The 18376-nt window shown below is 42.4% G+C and overlaps 2 protein-coding genes across 2 annotated transcripts; one reads left to right on the forward strand and one right to left on the reverse strand.

Moving 5' to 3' along the window:
- Nucleotides 1–4660: 4660 nt before the first annotated feature.
- Nucleotides 4661–17051, forward strand: LOC145458034 (sushi, von Willebrand factor type A, EGF and pentraxin domain-containing protein 1-like). The gene is made up of 2 exons (XM_080336341.1): nucleotides 4661–4946; nucleotides 5466–17051. Exons 1-2 carry the CDS (start codon nucleotides 4918–4920, stop codon nucleotides 14614–14616), a joined length of 9180 nt encoding a protein of 3059 aa, XP_080192467.1. The 5' UTR covers nucleotides 4661–4917; the 3' UTR covers nucleotides 14617–17051.
- LOC145458032 (histone H3.3A) lies at nucleotides 16206–17007 on the reverse strand. The gene has a single exon (XM_080336340.1). The coding sequence runs from the start codon at nucleotides 17005–17007 to the stop codon at nucleotides 16597–16599; it is 411 nt and encodes a 136-aa protein (XP_080192466.1). The 3' UTR covers nucleotides 16206–16596.
- Nucleotides 17052–18376: the final 1325 nt, after the last annotated feature.

The raw sequence follows: 18376 nt of genomic DNA on the forward strand, positions 1-18376 counted from the left end.
CTACACTCAAGTGAAAATACAAGCAGTTTTTGATTGTACCGCAATCTTGTGGTGTTTTGTAAGGATTAAAAAAAAACAATATACTGCGCTCAACTTTTTTTCTGCCATTTATCTACGGTAATTCCTTGGAACTGGAAGCGTTTCTGACTTCTACTCAGGGTACCACTGCGAAAGACGCGAAACTAGGATTCTAAAAAGCCACCTATTGATATTATTTCTGATGAAGAAATTCTTTACAAAATGACGATTCGCCCCGTCGTGCCAGCACTAGGGCTGGGCAAAATCGAGTACCTGAGTGATTCGATTCTGAATCACGTATTACGCTTCGAGTCGAGTCGAGTATTCGAGTATCACTCATTATGACGTCACAGCAGAATGTGATATGTCAAAGTTAAGATATGTACCTTTTATGCCACCACAAAGGATAAAATGCCTGTTATCTGTCACATTAAAGATACTTTGATATTTTTTCGACCATGCCAATTTCATTGCACAATGTTGTGGAATGATCACGACTTCGAAAATATGCTGTTCCAGTAATGTTCACAGCTGTGTACTATGTCTCGTATGCGGCGACACGGCCAATCAAGGTTTCAAGGCTTTCTCAGTGGAAACTAGTATAAAAACTACAATTCTCGTTGGTACTTTAACTTTCAGTGGCGAGAAGCGGATAATTTCAGTACTCGAAAAAATCGTCTTTTACTACTCGACTCGAATCATTAAAATTAATACTCGATTCAGATTCGAGTACTCGAATCATTGTGCCCAGCCCTAGCCAGCACCCATGAACGAAGCATCAATAAGTTCTCGCCCCTTTGCATCCATCGTAACTCATGCTCAGCTGTTACCGTTTCCATAGTTTCGAAGAGATATGCCGTACTCACGCGATGTCGCTATTTGCTGATGACTCTGATTAGAGCTATCAATGGTCAAGGTCTTGTTAATATAGCTCAGTGGTCTTGCCCAACTGCAGGGTTGTAACCAAGTCACATGGTTCCGAGTCACGAGTCATTCATACTTTTGTGGTTTTGACTCGAGTCGAGTCATTTTCAATTCATCTTAGACTCGAGTCCAAGTCCAAGTCACCGTTTAAACTTTAAAGGGTCAAGTCCGAGTCATGGTGTTATGACTCGAGTCGAGTCCAAGTCACAGTATTGAAGTCATGTTCAACTCATGTTTTCAATCCTGCCTGGGTGATATCGAATTCCCTGTTTGCGAAACATGCTCATTTTGTCCCTATCAGAGTCTTGGCACGTGTTTATTTAGGCAGATAACGGACAGGTCCTGGCCTCATTTACCGATGCTAAAGATAACTTTACTAATCTTAGAACTTAAAATCAAATATCTCTCTTGTCAGTCTGATACATCACCAATACAAGCATTCAGTTTTTATTATGAACACATCGACGATAGCTCACGAATAGCTGATAGAGAACCAACGAATTCACGTCTACATACGATCTGATAGAGAACCAACAAATTCACGTCAAGATACTAGTTGATAGAGAATCAATAGATGCATGTTTATGTAGAGGTATTTACAACAGGCCAGCATGCTGTAAAAGCGTACATGCAACTATGTGCATTGTGCAGTGACAACAGAACAGATACCTTTTGATTATACTAAAGGTTTTCCCAATTGCATTACAGACTATATCGCAGTTACAGCATTGGAGAAATAATTGTACAATGGGGCTGTTCAAAAACATTTTTTTAAATTTTCCGGCTACTTCTTAAAATTGCTAGATTGCCTAAAAAATCAAATTTGGCTCAATTCCAACCAGTAGAAAGCAATGCTATGAAAGGAAATTTTAGACTAATTACAAATAGAGATTTTCGAATTTTACCGGCTATCTCATGATATTGTTACATTGTGTAAAAATATGATTCATAGCAAATTTGACTCAATTCCAACTAGAAAAAGTGAAGTTATAAGAGTAGAATGTTTTGGATATGAAAAAATAGTCGGCTTACTACTATGTAATTATATTATGTGAAAGAATTTCTCACTAAAATACTCCATCTATTTTCAAATCCAAAATATTCTCCTCTCACATCATTGATTCCACTTTTTCAAATTAAGCCAGATTCAGTGTTCCTTTTATGCAACATAACAATTTTATCATGTAACCACCCAATAAAATAAAAAATAAGTTATTTTAGAACAGGCATATTGTACAAACATCACACAACATTAGCCATTCATTATTACTCACGTGCACAATGCACATATCTAACAAAACGTCAAATGGACGAGGGGCATTGTGTGTTTTCACAGACAGCAGATCAAATCAAAAACCTCACCTCAAAAATACTAATGTGGAAAGGAGATCCTCAAATATGTTAAAGCGGCATGGCCGTAGAATGAATCCACATCTACTGAATACACGTTCCACTATAGTGCACTAGATGCAGGAATTGACAAGCATTTTGGAACCACACTGAAGAGCATTGAATACTCATTCTTTCTAGTCGCCTAAAATGCAAATAATCATCGCCTTCAAATCTACACGTGAGCTTATCAGTCTCTTCACCATCTGAGTCATTTCATTGGCTCTAATTGAACTTTGATTCAATTGTTTGCTTGCATAATTGAAAAGTCTTGAGTACTTTAATTGCGGAGGATCTATTACCTCTTCATCACTGGACGATTTTGTACAATGCATTGCTACTATGTATCATTTTCTGTTGTTTTACGGCGGCATATCTGATATCAGACAAGTGCAACGAAAGCAGTGGTGACAAATAGCGATGTCGGCAGAATTCGTCGGATGCGTTGATCTAGCCATTATGATTCGCAAATTTCTTCATCTTCAAGTCATATAAAATAAGCCGAGTCAATGACTTGGGTCGAGTCATGCGTAATGACTCGAGTACAAGTCGAGTCAATCCAAATATTGACTCGAGTCGAGTCGAGTCATTTTCCCATTTCACGAAAATGACTCGAGTCAAGTCGAGTCATAAAAAAATCGTGACTCGAGTCTGACTCGAGTCGAGTCATGACTCGAGTCATTACAACCCTGCCCAACTGGTAGGCGCCAGGCGGATGACCCCCATCCTGCCGTGATTTTTGACCGTTCTTGGTCATTTGCATGGTGAAATAAATCCTTGGACATTTACAAGGTTTCTTGGCCATTGCAAAGTAGAGCACCAGCCCTCCTCTCAATGGCTATTCTACTCGGTTTCTTTTGAGAGGTGCTGAGTAATTTTATCGTGGAGTTTCCATGTGAGAAGATAAATTTATAGGTGAAATATTTTACATAACCATTATTGCGATAATAGATGCGACATTGCACTGGTAATGAATGCTCTATTCGCACGCAACCATGGCCTAGTAAATCCTAGTAAAGGCTATGTCGATGTTGGTCAATAGAAAACTGGTTATCTCATACACATCTTTTTTGAGAATACGGTATTATTGGCTTTTTATATAGGCTCTGATGGCTTGCCTTATAAAGGCTATGGCCTCATCAATCCAGGAGAATTGAGTTTTGGAATTAAAAGTTGAAGTGCAAATAATAATAATTTGGATGAGGTCCATATATCTGATTCAGGCGTGGCCGTTTGTTCCTATCCATGATTGAATATTCGGTATCCGGTCTAATTCCTTAAAATTCCCTTTAAACGTCAAGTCGAGTTCCAGCAGCAAAGTGTATGGCGATCTAAAGTACGTTCTGCATCCCAAAAAAATATCTTCGATCTGAATGAAAATCATTTCTGTCTCCGATCGAAGATGCAATATGTTGATATTCTTATGACATCACAGTAACTGTTGTTGTTGCTTATCGGCGGTTAGTAATTTTCACCAAATCATGTTGTGACTTTTCTGCCAGAATCGCAGTGGTACAGATTTTGCATTCATCTTGCTCAAGTAGGCCTAACTTGTTTACGATACGGTACTATATCAATTTCGAAAGGCATTAGCAATCGGCAAGGTTATTTTGGCAGCAGATTTGTTGACTTATATCCTGTACGCGTATTTTGTATAGATTTTTATATCATAGTCACTCAAGTCAGTTGTCCATCACGTCGAATACTATTGCTTAGGATTATTATATAATACGTGCCGGTAAGTAATACATATTGGTATGAAATACTGCAACGGACCATCTCCATTGTACTCTTCGTAATTTCGGGTATTTAAACTTGAAAAATTACTTACGTAGGATGTATGTTTTATGCAACGGTATACAAAATACCGGTACAGTAAATCTTACACTGCATGCCTATAGGCTAAATAAACACTATCGGCGTACTTTGTCGATCCAATTGCAGACGATTGGTGACACAATGTTTAATTGTTTATACACCATAATTTAAAGTCGTTTTTCCAAAACACAAATTCCTAAGTAATCAAATATTGAATTAGTCAAATGTTATTGCATTGGATTTTTGATGTAGATTACAATGTGGAATATTGGAGATACGTCCATTTTGAGATTTTATTTGCTACAAGATACTAGGTAAGCAAGATCGCTGTGTTCTTCTGGTTGGAATGACTTTGGACCGGTGAACTACAGTGTATGGAATTTATCCTTGTCATCATTCGTTGCGCATTTAAGCATACTGCTTGCTACAAGTAGGGCCTACACCTGTCATAATTTCATCACACCTGTTTTAAAATTTTGAACTTCATTCGCTGACGGTACTTTATCTTGATAATTGTGAAGCCAAAATACTGAAATATATGTGAATATTTGCTGGTTTCTGTAATCTTCATGCTGACGGTACTTAATTTTGACTGGTGTTGAAGTACTTTCAATGAAATGAATGATACAATCTTAAAAATCAATTGGGTTTGTTTTCTGTTTTCAGGACCAAAAAAATTTGAGACATGATAATATATTCTTTCCAAAGAACTATCAAGAAGTCATATGTGATGAACAAGAACCATCATTCAAGTAACTGAATATTAATATGGAGACCGTGCATGAAACGGACGACAGGTAGGCTATGCTAGCTTCTCTTGTTCTCAATGCCTATTTCAAAATATTTCAAATTGGACAATTTGAGGGTTATTTGTGCCATCTTTCCTGCTATTAAAAGTATTACCGTAGGCTAGAGTAAGCATTATTCTGTGTAAAGATTGACCTGAACGGAATGCCAAGAAAGTTAGAGCAGCATGGCAGTGCAAGACACATAAAATAGTCCTAAAATAATGAAGTCATCAAGCCTTGCCATGCAGTTTATCACACATTATTCATTTGTATTCTCCAATATTATGCCACTTGCCTTTTTCATTGGTATGAATGATTTAAAATCCTCTGATTGTTGTTTTGCGATATTCAGCCAATTCCATTCTCACTTGAATTGATCAATGCTTTTTTTGTCTGATATCACATGTTGTTACGGTACTAGCAGTTTACTGACTCATGGTTATCATCTAATGTAGAGAATAACTCAATGCTTTGCAACTTGAATATGATTCATATATATATCATGAACGGGAGATTTTCTCAATTCAGAGAGTCTATTGAAAGGAGTAATTCATCACATTCTCAAGCTCGAGTATCAAATACTTCATCAGTTCACACAAGAGCCAGTTCGATCGGTCAGTCAGGAGATGATGGCAGTAAGATTTTTCCTTATAATGGAAGTAGCAGCCTTGAGAACACTTTCAATTCCGAGCAAACAGATGAAAAGGTTGCAAAACTGGAAAATATGCTGAGAAAGCGCAAGGCCATATTTATTCATGATGAAGAGGCTAAGGAAACTCTGAAAAAACTCACACCTCTCTATCGAAGAAGAATATTTCTTGAGCAGCTACGTAGTAATTGGTACTGGATTGTTAGCTTTGTTGTTGCTATCATAGGAATATCTGTCACAATTTCTTTATTCGCGTTACCCCAGAGTCAGCAATTTGTGTCTACCCCACCAATCATCCTCCCCATACACGGTAGCTGGGGAATCGTTAGCATCAACGGTGTAATGATCTTTGATGTCATTAATCAGATTGAAATGAACAACACAGATATGGCAACCAATATCGAAAATATTATTTTATCCACTTATAGTCAAGCGGGTATAACTGCAGAAACTGTAGAATTGTTAGGATTTAACAGTACCTTTCCGCTAGACAGCAAGAATGAAATTATCACACCCACAAACAAGGAAACAGTAATGTTAAACCATGTTGCACACTTGCCCTCCAACTTTGCTGCTGGTGTTACCGAGTCTGAAATGAGGCGGATAATTCATTTTTTGCGGAAAGCCATGCTGGAAAATGGAACTATCATATTTGACCCGAACTTACTAATGATCAAACGAGGTTCAACAGTTGTTTGGGCCAATTCTATTGATTCTTTCCTAAACAATGACTTTCCGTCCTTGGACCTATCTTTATTCTCAGCGAGGATCGGCTCGCCAGGTTATTCTTCTTCTTGTAAAGCTCTTCCGAAAATAACTCGGGGCGTGATTACTCCTGATGATTGCCATAGTCATAGAGCAATTCAAACGGGTCTGGTATGTGTCACAGAATGTGTCGAGGGTGCAATATTGTCTGGCTCTGAAACGAGAGTCTGTCTATCCTCCGGAGTGTGGAGTGGTTGGCCGGCTTTTTGTGACATTCCGTGTTCTCCCTTGAAAGCACCCACCCACGGTATTGTATCGCCTTCTGTCTGTCGAAATTCAGCTGCAAAAGGCGTTTTGATTGGTGGTCAAGCTTGTAATTTCTACTGTGAACCTGGCTACCAACTTTTTGGTAGTTTGCGTGTGGTCTGTAAATCAGACGGACAATGGTCTTCAACAATGCCGATATGTAAAAAGACTTGCTCTGGGTTATCACCTCCGGAAAATGGCCATGTTGTTCCTAATCTTTGTTACAATCCCTGGGTGTTGGAAGAATCATTTTGCACTTTTTACTGTAATGAGGGATACACAATACACGGCGAAGTTACGATATCTTGTCTGGGCAATGGAAAGTGGACTGATTCGGCGCCGTACTGTTCTAAATCATGTCCGAAACTAGCTGAGACATTTCATGGCCGAGCTCACCCCTCTGTGTGCTGGAAACAAAGCATAGAAGCTGGTACAAGCTGCTCTGTCGAATGTGAAGACGGGTACCAGCTTCTGGGTAGTTATCAAAGAGCATGTAAATCTAATGGCCAATGGGCTGGTACAGAACAGGTTTGCGTACGCAAATGTCCTAAGATTCGCCGACAAACTAAGTTGATCACCAGTCGTGAATGTGCCGAGTACGAGTCCATCCCTGGATCAAAGTGTACATTTTCTTGCGAAGATGGATACAAGATAAGTGGGTCAAGCGAAGTTCTCTGCCTACGGGATGGGGTTTGGGATAATTCTATTCCGTCATGCATTCCAGACTGTGCAAAAATCCCCGAACCAACTGTTGGAGACTTGGAATGTTCTGGGACTTCTCTAGGCTCTGACTGTACGTTGTATTGTCCAGATAAGCATGAAGTCATTGGAAGCAGAACGGTTACCTGCAATGAAATCGGACTGTGGAGTGATATGGTTGGGTATTGCGTGAACACATGTAGAAAGTACCAAACACCGAAGAATGCGAAGATTCTACCAGTTAAATGTGACCTTGAATCAAGTACGTCTGGACAAGTCTGCCAGATTGAATGTGAAGACGGCTATTCCCTTACAGGCCCGTCCGAGGTAAAGTGTAATGATTACGGTGACTGGATCAATAATGGTACTGTATGTATTGAACAAGATCAATATCTGATAGAAATAACATCTTTTTCTGGGAAAATGTATCTCAAGATGAATGACGTCACTTCATCCGTCTATAAAGAAAGTTGGAATGAATGTGACCCTGAAAAATATTCTAAATGGACCTTTTCATCGTCCAATGTAATAAGAAGCACTGACGGAGTATCATGCCTTGCAGCTGAGTCTGCCCAAACAATGTCACTGGTGAGAGTAAAACGATGTGATTTACTTGATCCTCTCCAGCTATGGGAGGGTCATCCACATAAAAACCATATCTTCAAATTGAAAGATCATAATCTCTATTTATGGGAAGGATATGTGTCTTATCCAAGGATACTTCTTAACAGTAACGATGGTGCTATTCAAACAACTTGGAAGCTGTATGATGTGACTCGTCATACTGTAACATCTCTGTATGGAGTCACACGTGGTGGACAGTGTCCGCCTTTATTTGCATCTCCCAATGGCAGATGGTCGCCATCGACATGCTCAACAGTAGGAACTAAAAGCGGTTCGTACTGCACTTATATTTGTGAAAATGGATTTTCCTTTGCTGGAAGTATCTCGGAGATTCAGTGTCAAAATGGATTTTGGAGCCGTTCCATTCCCATTGATTGCATTATGATGAAACAGATTATGCTCGTACAGCAGTCGCCTCCTTTATCAAGTATTTGTGTTTATGTGGATGTTGATAAAGAGGTCAAAGCAAGACCTTTCCTTGAGTGCGAAAACGCAACTTCATATCTCTGGGAATGGGCGGAAGGCGTCAATTTACGCAACATTGCAACTGGCAAGTGTCTAAAAGCAAAGTATAATGAAACAGAAACTTTTTTAGCCTTGGAAAGCTGTGACAGTCGTGATAATGATCAAAATTGGAAGTGCTCACCCTTTCTCAACAGATTTATTTTGAGTCTATCAAATGATACTTTCATACCGGTCTACAACGCATCGAATTCCTCAGATATTGTGAATTTATATCGCAGTAGTGTTATGGAATTTTCGATCAATGACATATTTTCACCCTTTGCTAATTTGCAATGGTACAAAGTATCGGCTGATGGGACCCAATCTGTTATCTGTTCTGATGATGAACCGATTTTATGCAATAAAATCAGATACGACAACACATTGATGATTACACCTGATCTTTGTGAGTCAGATGGTGTACCAGTGAACACCACATGCATGTTTCAATGTCCAAGTGGATATATCACCAAGGGGGATGCTGCTCCGGCAGTTTGTGATGAGTCGGGCTACTGGACTAAGGAAGCTCCAGATTGTGTCGCTTCATGCCATGCCCTATCTATAGGTGACATTGTAATCGCCACGCCAGGTCAATGTCGCACGGCCACCATGTTTGACGAAGGTGTAATTTGTCGATTCTACTGTCCATCTGGGTACTCTGTGCATGGAAATCCATCAGTGATATGTTTAAAAAACGGAAATTGGAGTTCTGATACACCAACTTGTCGGAAAAACTGCATCCCTCTGCAAACACCTTTGTATGTGGAAGTCGATCCAGTTGTATGTACAGATACAAAGGCGGCCATTTTGGAAGGGACGGTTTGTCGCATAAGATGCAACAGGGATGATAATGTACTCATAGGATCTGAGAACAGAACGTGTGCGGATAACGGGAGTTGGACTGGCGAGAAAACTATTTGTGCGAAACCATGTCACAAGTTGTACGTTCCACCAAACACTATTGTTAGCCCGGCAAGCTGTTTGAGTGAAAATTCTCTTCCCGGCTCTGTCTGCCAAATACTATGCAAGGCAGGCTACCTTCCAACAGAACCACACACAAAGACTTGCCTTCAGAGTGGCATTTGGATAGGTTCGTCTCCTGACTGCCAAAAATATTGCCCACCTCTCACAAACTATACGAACAACGATATAATATTCCCATTATCTTGCGTTCGTGATCCGGTGTCACCTGGCTTTATATGTGGGGTAAAATGCAACAATGACTATAATGTAATGGGTGAAGTATCGATACAGTGTTCTTCAACGGGCAGTTGGAACGGGTATTTAGGCAGATGCAAAAAGAAGTGTCCGGTCCTTGAGAAACCTCTTCATGGGATGATACATCCAATGTCCTGTTTCGGACAAGATAATTTTGCTGGTATAGTTTGCACTTTGTCGTGTCAAAACAATTTTGTTCCGACCGGACCCACACTCACGACTTGCAAAGAAGACGGTAACTGGGATGCGTTGGATCTCAAATGCAGTCCCGGGTGTCCTCCAATTGGAGAGGTCAAGTTAGGTACTGTCGAACCCAAATCATGCAGATATTCTGTACAAGCGCTTCGTAGCTTTTGTGAGATACACTGCAACCAAGGGACTGTTACATCATCATGGTCGAGAATCACACAGTTCAGCTGCATGTCCAGTGGATTTTGGGACCAACCGGTCCCTACCAAGTGTCTAAGAACATGCACTATCCCTGTATTGGAGAATGGACTTGTTTTATGTGAAGGAGATGTACGTGATGGCGCAGTTTTAGAGTTTGAAAAATGTTATATAAAATGTGATAAGTATCATATTCACACCTCCGATCCCGTGATAACCTGCACAGATGGCAGGTGGTCGCCTCCCGTTTCAGCTTGTGAGTATGATCCTTATCCATTGATTATTGTCCACAGAGTCGATTTGATCGCAAAATGTCTCGGACTGAACGGCAATTCAGTTATAATGCAAGGCTGGAGCAGTTGTAGTAAAGACGACGCAGGTACAAGGTGGGCATGGCGTGGTCAATCCAGAATAATAAATTCAGTGTCTGGGTTGTGTTTGAGTGTTACCGCAGCGGAAATCGATTCACCTGTCATCGTGTCACAGTGTGATGATCAGGATACATTACAAGAGTGGGATTGTGGTGCGAAGGAACCTTACCATCTGCATCTCAGAGGTTCAAACCTAGGACCAAGTCTGCGATATCGGGATAGTACTGCGCTGACTTTGCAGAAAGCTATTGGCACGGAATCGTATTTTTATTCGTTCAATCCCACTAGTGAGAGCGGATTAGGGACTGTATGCTCATTGAGGCTACTAGGTGGGTGTCAAGGACTCACTTTATCTAGCGGAGTACAACTTTCGTCTACTGAATGTACCAATTCGACCGTACGGCCTGGCACTGTGTGTCAGCTTTCATGCTTCGATAATGAAAAAATTGTGGTTGGTCCCGATATCCTTGAATGCCAGGACTCCGGTTTATGGCACCCGGGAGGAGTGTCGCTTTGTAAATTTCCGTGTCCTCCGTTACTCCCGCCTCCTGGAAATGCTACGTTCGACAGATCTTGCATGGAAAACAATGCCCGATACGGCGACACTTGTGATTACATCTGTCCTGATGATTATATACTGATTTCCGACTATAATGGACGTACATGCTTGAGTAATGGCGTTTGGAGCGAAATAGGCAATGTTGTATGTGAGAGGTTATGCCCTGAATTGAAAAGTCCAATAAATGGCGTAATAATGCCACAGCCTTGTATCAGCGGGACATGTAGCATAGAGTGTGATGTCAATTTTCGCGTAGAGGGTCCCAAAGTGAGGACTTGCACAGACACGGGACAGTGGACAGACCACGATTTTTTGTGCGTCCCCGACTCTCAGTTTCCGATTTCAACCAAAATTAATTTGTTGAAAGTACGAATGTGTCTGACTGTAAACGACGGTAGGCACGTCGTTAAAGCGCGCTGTGAAACCGGTTCCAAATCGCAACTGTGGAAGTGGAAGTCGCATTTTGCCCTTGAAAACGTGGCGAGTGAGAGATGCTTGGCCATGAGAGCATCTCAAAATGCGCGAGTCACAGAAGGTGGAAGGTCGGAAGCAGGAGTCGGATATACATTTTCAGACCTAATAGATTCAAAAATGGAGAGTGATGTCCACGTTACTACTTGTGATGTAACAGACACAGGACAGCGATGGGGCTGTGACACACGTAATCCGAACCAGCCGTTCCGATTCATGTTATCAGATAAAGGTCTGTACTTGGATTCAGGCCCGCAATTTACGGGAAGGGTTTTACTCTTTGAAAGCCCGACTTATGGATCTCAGTGGGCAGTTGCTGACTACGAAGGCATCACAACAATCTGCTCTCGGCGCACTGGTGGAATTTGCTCACCAATTAAACCTTTGCCTGGAATCGCAGTACAGCCTCAATCATGCTACTCAGATTTCATCACTGCTGGGATGACCTGTTACTTTCAATGCGATGGACAGTATGTTATCGAAGGTTTGGCTTCAGCGGTCTGTAAAAGTGATGGGTTTTGGACCAACTCGCCCCCGTCTTGTTTAGGAATCAATATGTGCGCGGCTTTACATGTTAAACGCCCGATCGTGGTACATCCGTCTGTCTGCAACGACAGAAAAGTGCGCGTGGGTCGTACATGTCGATTCAAGTGTCCCGGGACGCATGTGCTTGTCGGAAACGACACGATGTATTGTGGTAGTTCCCGGAAATGGTCGGGTGACGTTCCGTTGTGTAAACCATATTGTCCGAGCCTATCGCCACCAAAAGGCGGAACACTTTGGCCGGAATCTTGTCAAAATACAGAGAACGACGTCGGAAAAGTATGTCACTTCAACTGCTCTGATGGATACGACATTGTAGGCCCCGACGCGGTTTCTTGCGATACGAAAGGTTGGTCCGGATCCAAGCCTACATGTCGCAGGTTATGCCCGGCATTGCAGGTACCGGGGAATTCAACTGTCAAACCCGATTCATGCATTAGTGGTAAGAGCTCAGCTGGTGCTTTATGCACGATGACCTGCAGCGTTGGATACACGGTCATAGGAAACGCGACTGCGTCTTGTTTGGCAGGCGAGTGGTCGAATGAGATCGGAGTTTGCTCAAGTGGGCTTTGTCCTAGGATAGAGTCAGGCGTGGATGGGGTTGAAACGGTGTCCTACAGTGGTTTATCAAATAGTGCCATTACGACAGGCAGTACACTTCGTTTCGATTGCCAAGAGGGTCATGTGCGGATTGGCGAAGCCACCAGAATTTGCGGTTCTGACGGGATGTGGATCGGCGGAGCTCAGCTGTGCGCGCCAGTGGCATGTGAACCTTTACCCGGTCTTTACAAAGGACGTGTATCGCCGAGTAAGTGCCAAACCGGGGAAAGATTGTTTCCTGGCACTTCATGTACGTTTTCATGCGTCGACGGATACGCGCTGGACGGACCGTCGCTGGTTGAGTGCCTTGAAAGCGGACAATGGTCTAAAGACGGTCGGCCTTTCTGTTACAATGTAGAAGTTTCTCCCAGCGAAAGATTAGTTCTCATTTTTGCTATAAAACCAGATGAACAGCCTGATATTGCCTATAAACTTGGGAGAATTCTCGAAGGCGATAATCAACGATGTCTCGTAGCCCCTAACGCTGAACTACGGTCGCCGATCATACACGATTGTTCGCCGATATCAGTGTGGAGAATGTGGCGTTGGTACGGTAGCTCTCGGATTCAGAGCCTGTCGACCGAACTGTGCTGGGATCTTGACGAGAGTCGAACGTTGATCATGAAACAATGTGATCTGGAAGCTAAAACGCAAGAGGTCGGGTGCGGCAGTACTGCTTCCGAATATTCCTATTTTGATTTGAAGCTAGGAGGGGAATTATTATCGCATAGCCTTGTTTCGGGTAATAATGTGTCCTCGGAGGATCGTATGTGGGCCGCGGTTGAGGTAGGAGATATGATCGGTGGTGTTAGTAACCCGTTGGTATCAATTAGTCGGTACGGTTCGACTGTATGCAATTTCATGTGTGGCGGACTGCTAACATTTGAGAACGGCGATTTTTCGACGCCGAATTTCCCAAACGCGTATCCACCTGATGTATTGTGCGAATGGACGATTGATTTGCCGCAAAAGACCGTAACCGTAGACATAACTCCGGTGAGACTGTCGAATCGGTACGAGGGGGAAGAATCGCGATTCGCTAAGGACAAGCTTGTCATATTCCTTGGGAGGAGTGGTGACGAAATGACCACAAACAAAATGAAAACCATATATTCTTCACGGAATTATAGCCGTCTACAATCGTATCGCGGGATTTTCCATATTGAAATGCATTCTGATCACACGTATTCGGATAACCAACAAGGTTTCGCTGTACGTTGGTTTTCCCAAGATCTTCCCGACAGTGTTCAATCTTGCGGCGTGCGTGAACAGACTCCAAGTACAGCCGGGTATCCGTGGCAAGTGCTGGTCGTAACGTGGAAACTTGTGTGCGACGCGGCCCTCATTAGTCCGAGGTTTGTCATCACCACCGCTCATTGCGTTGCTCATGTAGAAATCGGTAATGCGGTTGATGAAATAATAACAGCCTACGGGTTTACCAGTAGAAATGACTTTGTAGAGAAAATGAAGCAAGGTTTGTTGGATAAGGCAGATCGTATTTGGGTTTACGACAAATTCGACGAGGACACTTTGCATAATAACATTGCAATTTTGAGACTATTGCGCGGGACACATCCGTCCAACGATCACTCGCTGCCAGTCTGCTTGCCTGACTCCACGGTTGGGAAGATAGATCATGCCGGCGATGCGTGCGTGGTGGCTAGCTTTCAGAGAAATCTAATTAGCGACGTGTCGCAGTCTGTGGGTTACGCGACCAGTGCATCTGCGGTGTTGCTGTCTGAAAGGCGGTGCGAAATTATGTTACGCTACGAGCGGGGGTTGCCGTACGAGCGCGAAACGTCTCTTTGCGCTGAAATAGATCGCGATGATCTTGTTGCCAACGACGGCGAGGAAAATGACGGAGGGGCTGTGTTGCAGTGTGTGTGGAACGGAAATTGGTACGCGGTGGGCTTGGCGGGCTACGCTCTGAGAGATGTCCGAGACGGCGTCTTTTGGGTCTTCACCCGCGTGTCAGGTGGACAGGATTGGATCCGTAGCACGTTAGAGAAAGGCTTCTATTCCCCTTCCCAACTGATTCAATGAAAGGAATTCCATGCACTGATTCATCTTTCCTTGTCCCGCGCGCCGGGTTTTGCAGATGAGCAAGGTCTAGCCGTGATTTTAGCTACTCCTTCATGCTGGTTAGTGGTTACCTTCTAAAGCGCTTATCCACGATTTTCAGTTAGCTTGTTTTAGTTTTATAGAAGGATGAAACCTTGTCGCATACGAAAGCTATATTGTAGCACCACTTTTTCTCGCATAACTCTGCTGATGTGCATTCTTGTGTAAGCATAAACAATAAACATACTATCGAGCATTTGGCAATGTGCGTGTCGAAATTGCGTGTATATATAAAAATATGTTCGGAAATAGCACACGTAGGCTACATGACGCTGTTGCGAATTTAATGCATGCACGAATAAAACATGTATATTGGAGAAATATATTATAAACAGTGTTACTGTTGCGATTGAGCACTTATAGTTGAAGATGTCTCGTGATCGGGGCTGGGAATCTGGGGTAAGTGTTCGAGAGTTACGACAGTCGACAGAGGACTGCCGCGTTTCGTTCACGAATCCTGTTTTTTTTTCATCTGGTAATATAATTGGGTATTCTTATTGAACATTCTTTGTTTTGGAGATTAAGTCGCGATAGTTTCGGTTTCCAACGTAACGTAAAATACAATCGCGAGACTTTAAACCAGCGTAAATTACGCGTTTCTGTCCATCGACCAAAGATTCGCTGGCCATTTCTGACAAATCCGCGACGCGGCTGTAGGATTTCCGTCCTCACAGCTTCCTGTCAAGGGTATCCATATCCAAGAGGGCGTGAAACCCAGGCCCACACAAAATTATACATATATGCTTTCTAGTCGCAGAAACTTGGATCTCGGATGTTTTGAATCCGAGGCCTTCGGTTCGATGTCACCCGCTCCAACATCAGATTTTGCGTTCCTTACCGTCGCTGCTGTCGAAATAGTCTGTTCGTGTCATTTATGCCTGTAAAGTACAAAGTGTACAATCGCCTAACTGTAAAAGCTATGGAGGACATTTTCGATTTCTTGAAAGAGGACATATGGTTAACCTACAGTAAACACTATGACTCAAGACTCGAACACGTTACTCCTCGACTTGGTGGTGAATTGAAAATGACTCGAGTCAAATCCTGTGACAGGTATAGAAAATTAGACACTGGCACGCATTGGCATGACCCAAAATGGACTTGCTTCGCTCGCACATAGGCTACCAAACTAGTCAGCCGAAAATAATGGTATATTTCGATATGAATCTATATGTCACTTGCATTTAAGTTATGTACCATACCACAAAATCAAAATGCCCCCCAAAATTATTCAAAGATCACTTCCCTAGGTGCGAACTGGTCTTCTATATGATTTAGTAGGTCCGAAAGCGTTTTCAACGCGACCCATAATTTAGACGTGTGAGGTCTTGCAACCAAAATAAATAGTCATAATATTTTTACTGATTAAACTGTCACGCTCATTTTGATACAAGTGACCCAGGTTTGGGCCGCAAGCAATGCATAGGGAACACTGCTCTAGGTCATTACAAACGATTTAATGGATAACCTTCCCACATCCACTACAACGAATCCCAGAGTAACTCGAACACCACTGTGGTCTTACTTTTATTAACTCAAAACGGAAAATAGATAAAAGAAACACAAAATCTACATTCAGTGCTTCACAAGGACACCCCAAACAGCGAGCATCGCAACAGACTAGAACTCACCATCTCCCGAACTGTTTCAGTTCATGCGTAAATCACATTCATCCTACCAACGACACTCGCTGTGTGTAAAAGTAAACTTGGTCATTAGGGAGTCCTCAATCGGTGTGCCAAAAATCGAAATACCAAAATCTCGTTTAACGGTGAAAGCAGAAGGAGACAGAACGTACACTGAAATTATATACAACGGAAGATGGTCGAAGATGACCTTCAAATGTCTGGAAAATATAGCAAGAAAGCCAAGTCTCCAATAAGTAATCTGCACTCCCGAATCTTAGGCTCGTTCTCCACGAATCCTGCGAGCCAACTGGATGTCTTTTGGCATAATGGTCACTCTCTTAGCGTGGATGGCGCAGAGATTTGTGTCCTCAAACAGACCGACCAGGTATGCCTCGCTGGCTTCTTGCAGAGCGCCGATAGCCGCACTTTGGAAGCGAAGGTCCGTTTTGAAATCTTGAGCGATTTCACGCACCAACCTCTGGAATGGCAGTTTCCTGATGAGCAACTCCGTAGATTTTTGGTATCTTCTGATCTCTCGGAGGGCGACTGTACCCGGTCGGTAACGGTGAGGTTTTTTTACTCCACCGGTGGATGGGGCACTCTTTCTAGCTGCTTTTGTTGCGAGCTGCTTTCTTGGCGCTTTGCCACCAGTGGATTTTCGTGCGGTTTGCTTGGTTCTAGCCATTGCTTTCAATCAATTCAGATCAAGCTAGTAGAAACGGATCTGATGAAATGAAATAGATGAGTGTTTAGGTCGTGCAAATGACATTACAGTGATTGTACTGTAGTATATTGGTGGCAATAGCTGAGAAATATGCATTACAACCAGTGCACCACATAAGTATGCAGTATAAAGCATTAAATTGCTTAGACTACACTACACGAGCACACCAATTATTACCAGCCGAGTAGCCAAGAAAGGTGCCACACACCTTAACGGGAGCTGATAGTCGAAGAAAAATCCACCTAGTTCTATACCCGAGAATCATTCTCGCATTTGAAATATAATATTCTTCGAGTAAATTTGTATCATAAGAAATTACACTAAAGCGATAGAACTTATAGTCAGCGACTACAATCAAGCCGTTGTCTTTGTCTCAGTACATCATATGATTATTCCAGATACTATTTATATATGTGATCACAATCATTTGACTGGACACACTGTGTTATGATGATCATATTTTTGGCAGGAATACAGTGACAGTACAGACATTATAGGTGAGTATAGTTTCATCTAGATACATCGACCACATATTTGATGTTTGTTACGTGTGGAAATAACCTGTATGGGGTTCAGCTGTCATTCACGATGACCGAACAAAGCTACTTTACCGATAATATAACTAGAAAGAAAACCATAAAATCCCGGCTATGTACTTATCAACCTTTTCGATATAGGATACCCCAAACCTTTCGACAATATTCAGCTTTCGACGTCAGCAATCTATATCTAAAACAACCACAAGCCCTGATTACGCCACTCCGTAGAACCGTAGTTTTTGCTTTTCTCTCAACATCAAGTGACGTAGTCACGAGGACGCCATTTTGAATTTCAATTCGCGATCAGGAAGCCAACTCGCAACACGCGCTGCGCTTCTCCAACAAAGGAATATCGATGAAATATCCGCGATAAACATAGTTTCATCGTTGCGAAACATTACAAATATATCTTGTCAGTGTATTTAATACTAAATTTCGTCGGAACTCCCCTTCGTCATGACTGAGAACGCGATATCTACGAACAGAAAGCTGTGGAACAGCAGGCACACGAAACGCGATTTCTTTCTGGTTCCTGCTACCGAGACAGATAGCTATGAAACGAGAAAGGCTGTCTCGCTCGCTATCCGCATCGCGTCATGCGTAGCGCCCGTCTAAGCTAAACTAAACACGAAGTCGAAATCTCTCTCTGTTATATGTTAGCCGTTTTCAATAGATACTCGCCCGAGCTTTCGCAATAGCGCTTTCCTCTCCTTCTATTCTCGCTGGGCCGTGAATCATAATAGGCGCGCGATGTAGTTTTGAATTTTCGAATATTCAATTCATACGTCACC

The sequence above is a fragment of the Botryllus schlosseri genome, chromosome 15, assembly GCF_051294905.1.
Source record: "Botryllus schlosseri isolate E-star chromosome 15, Bs_hap1, whole genome shotgun sequence".
NCBI classification, from domain to species: domain Eukaryota; kingdom Metazoa; phylum Chordata; class Ascidiacea; order Stolidobranchia; family Styelidae; genus Botryllus; species Botryllus schlosseri.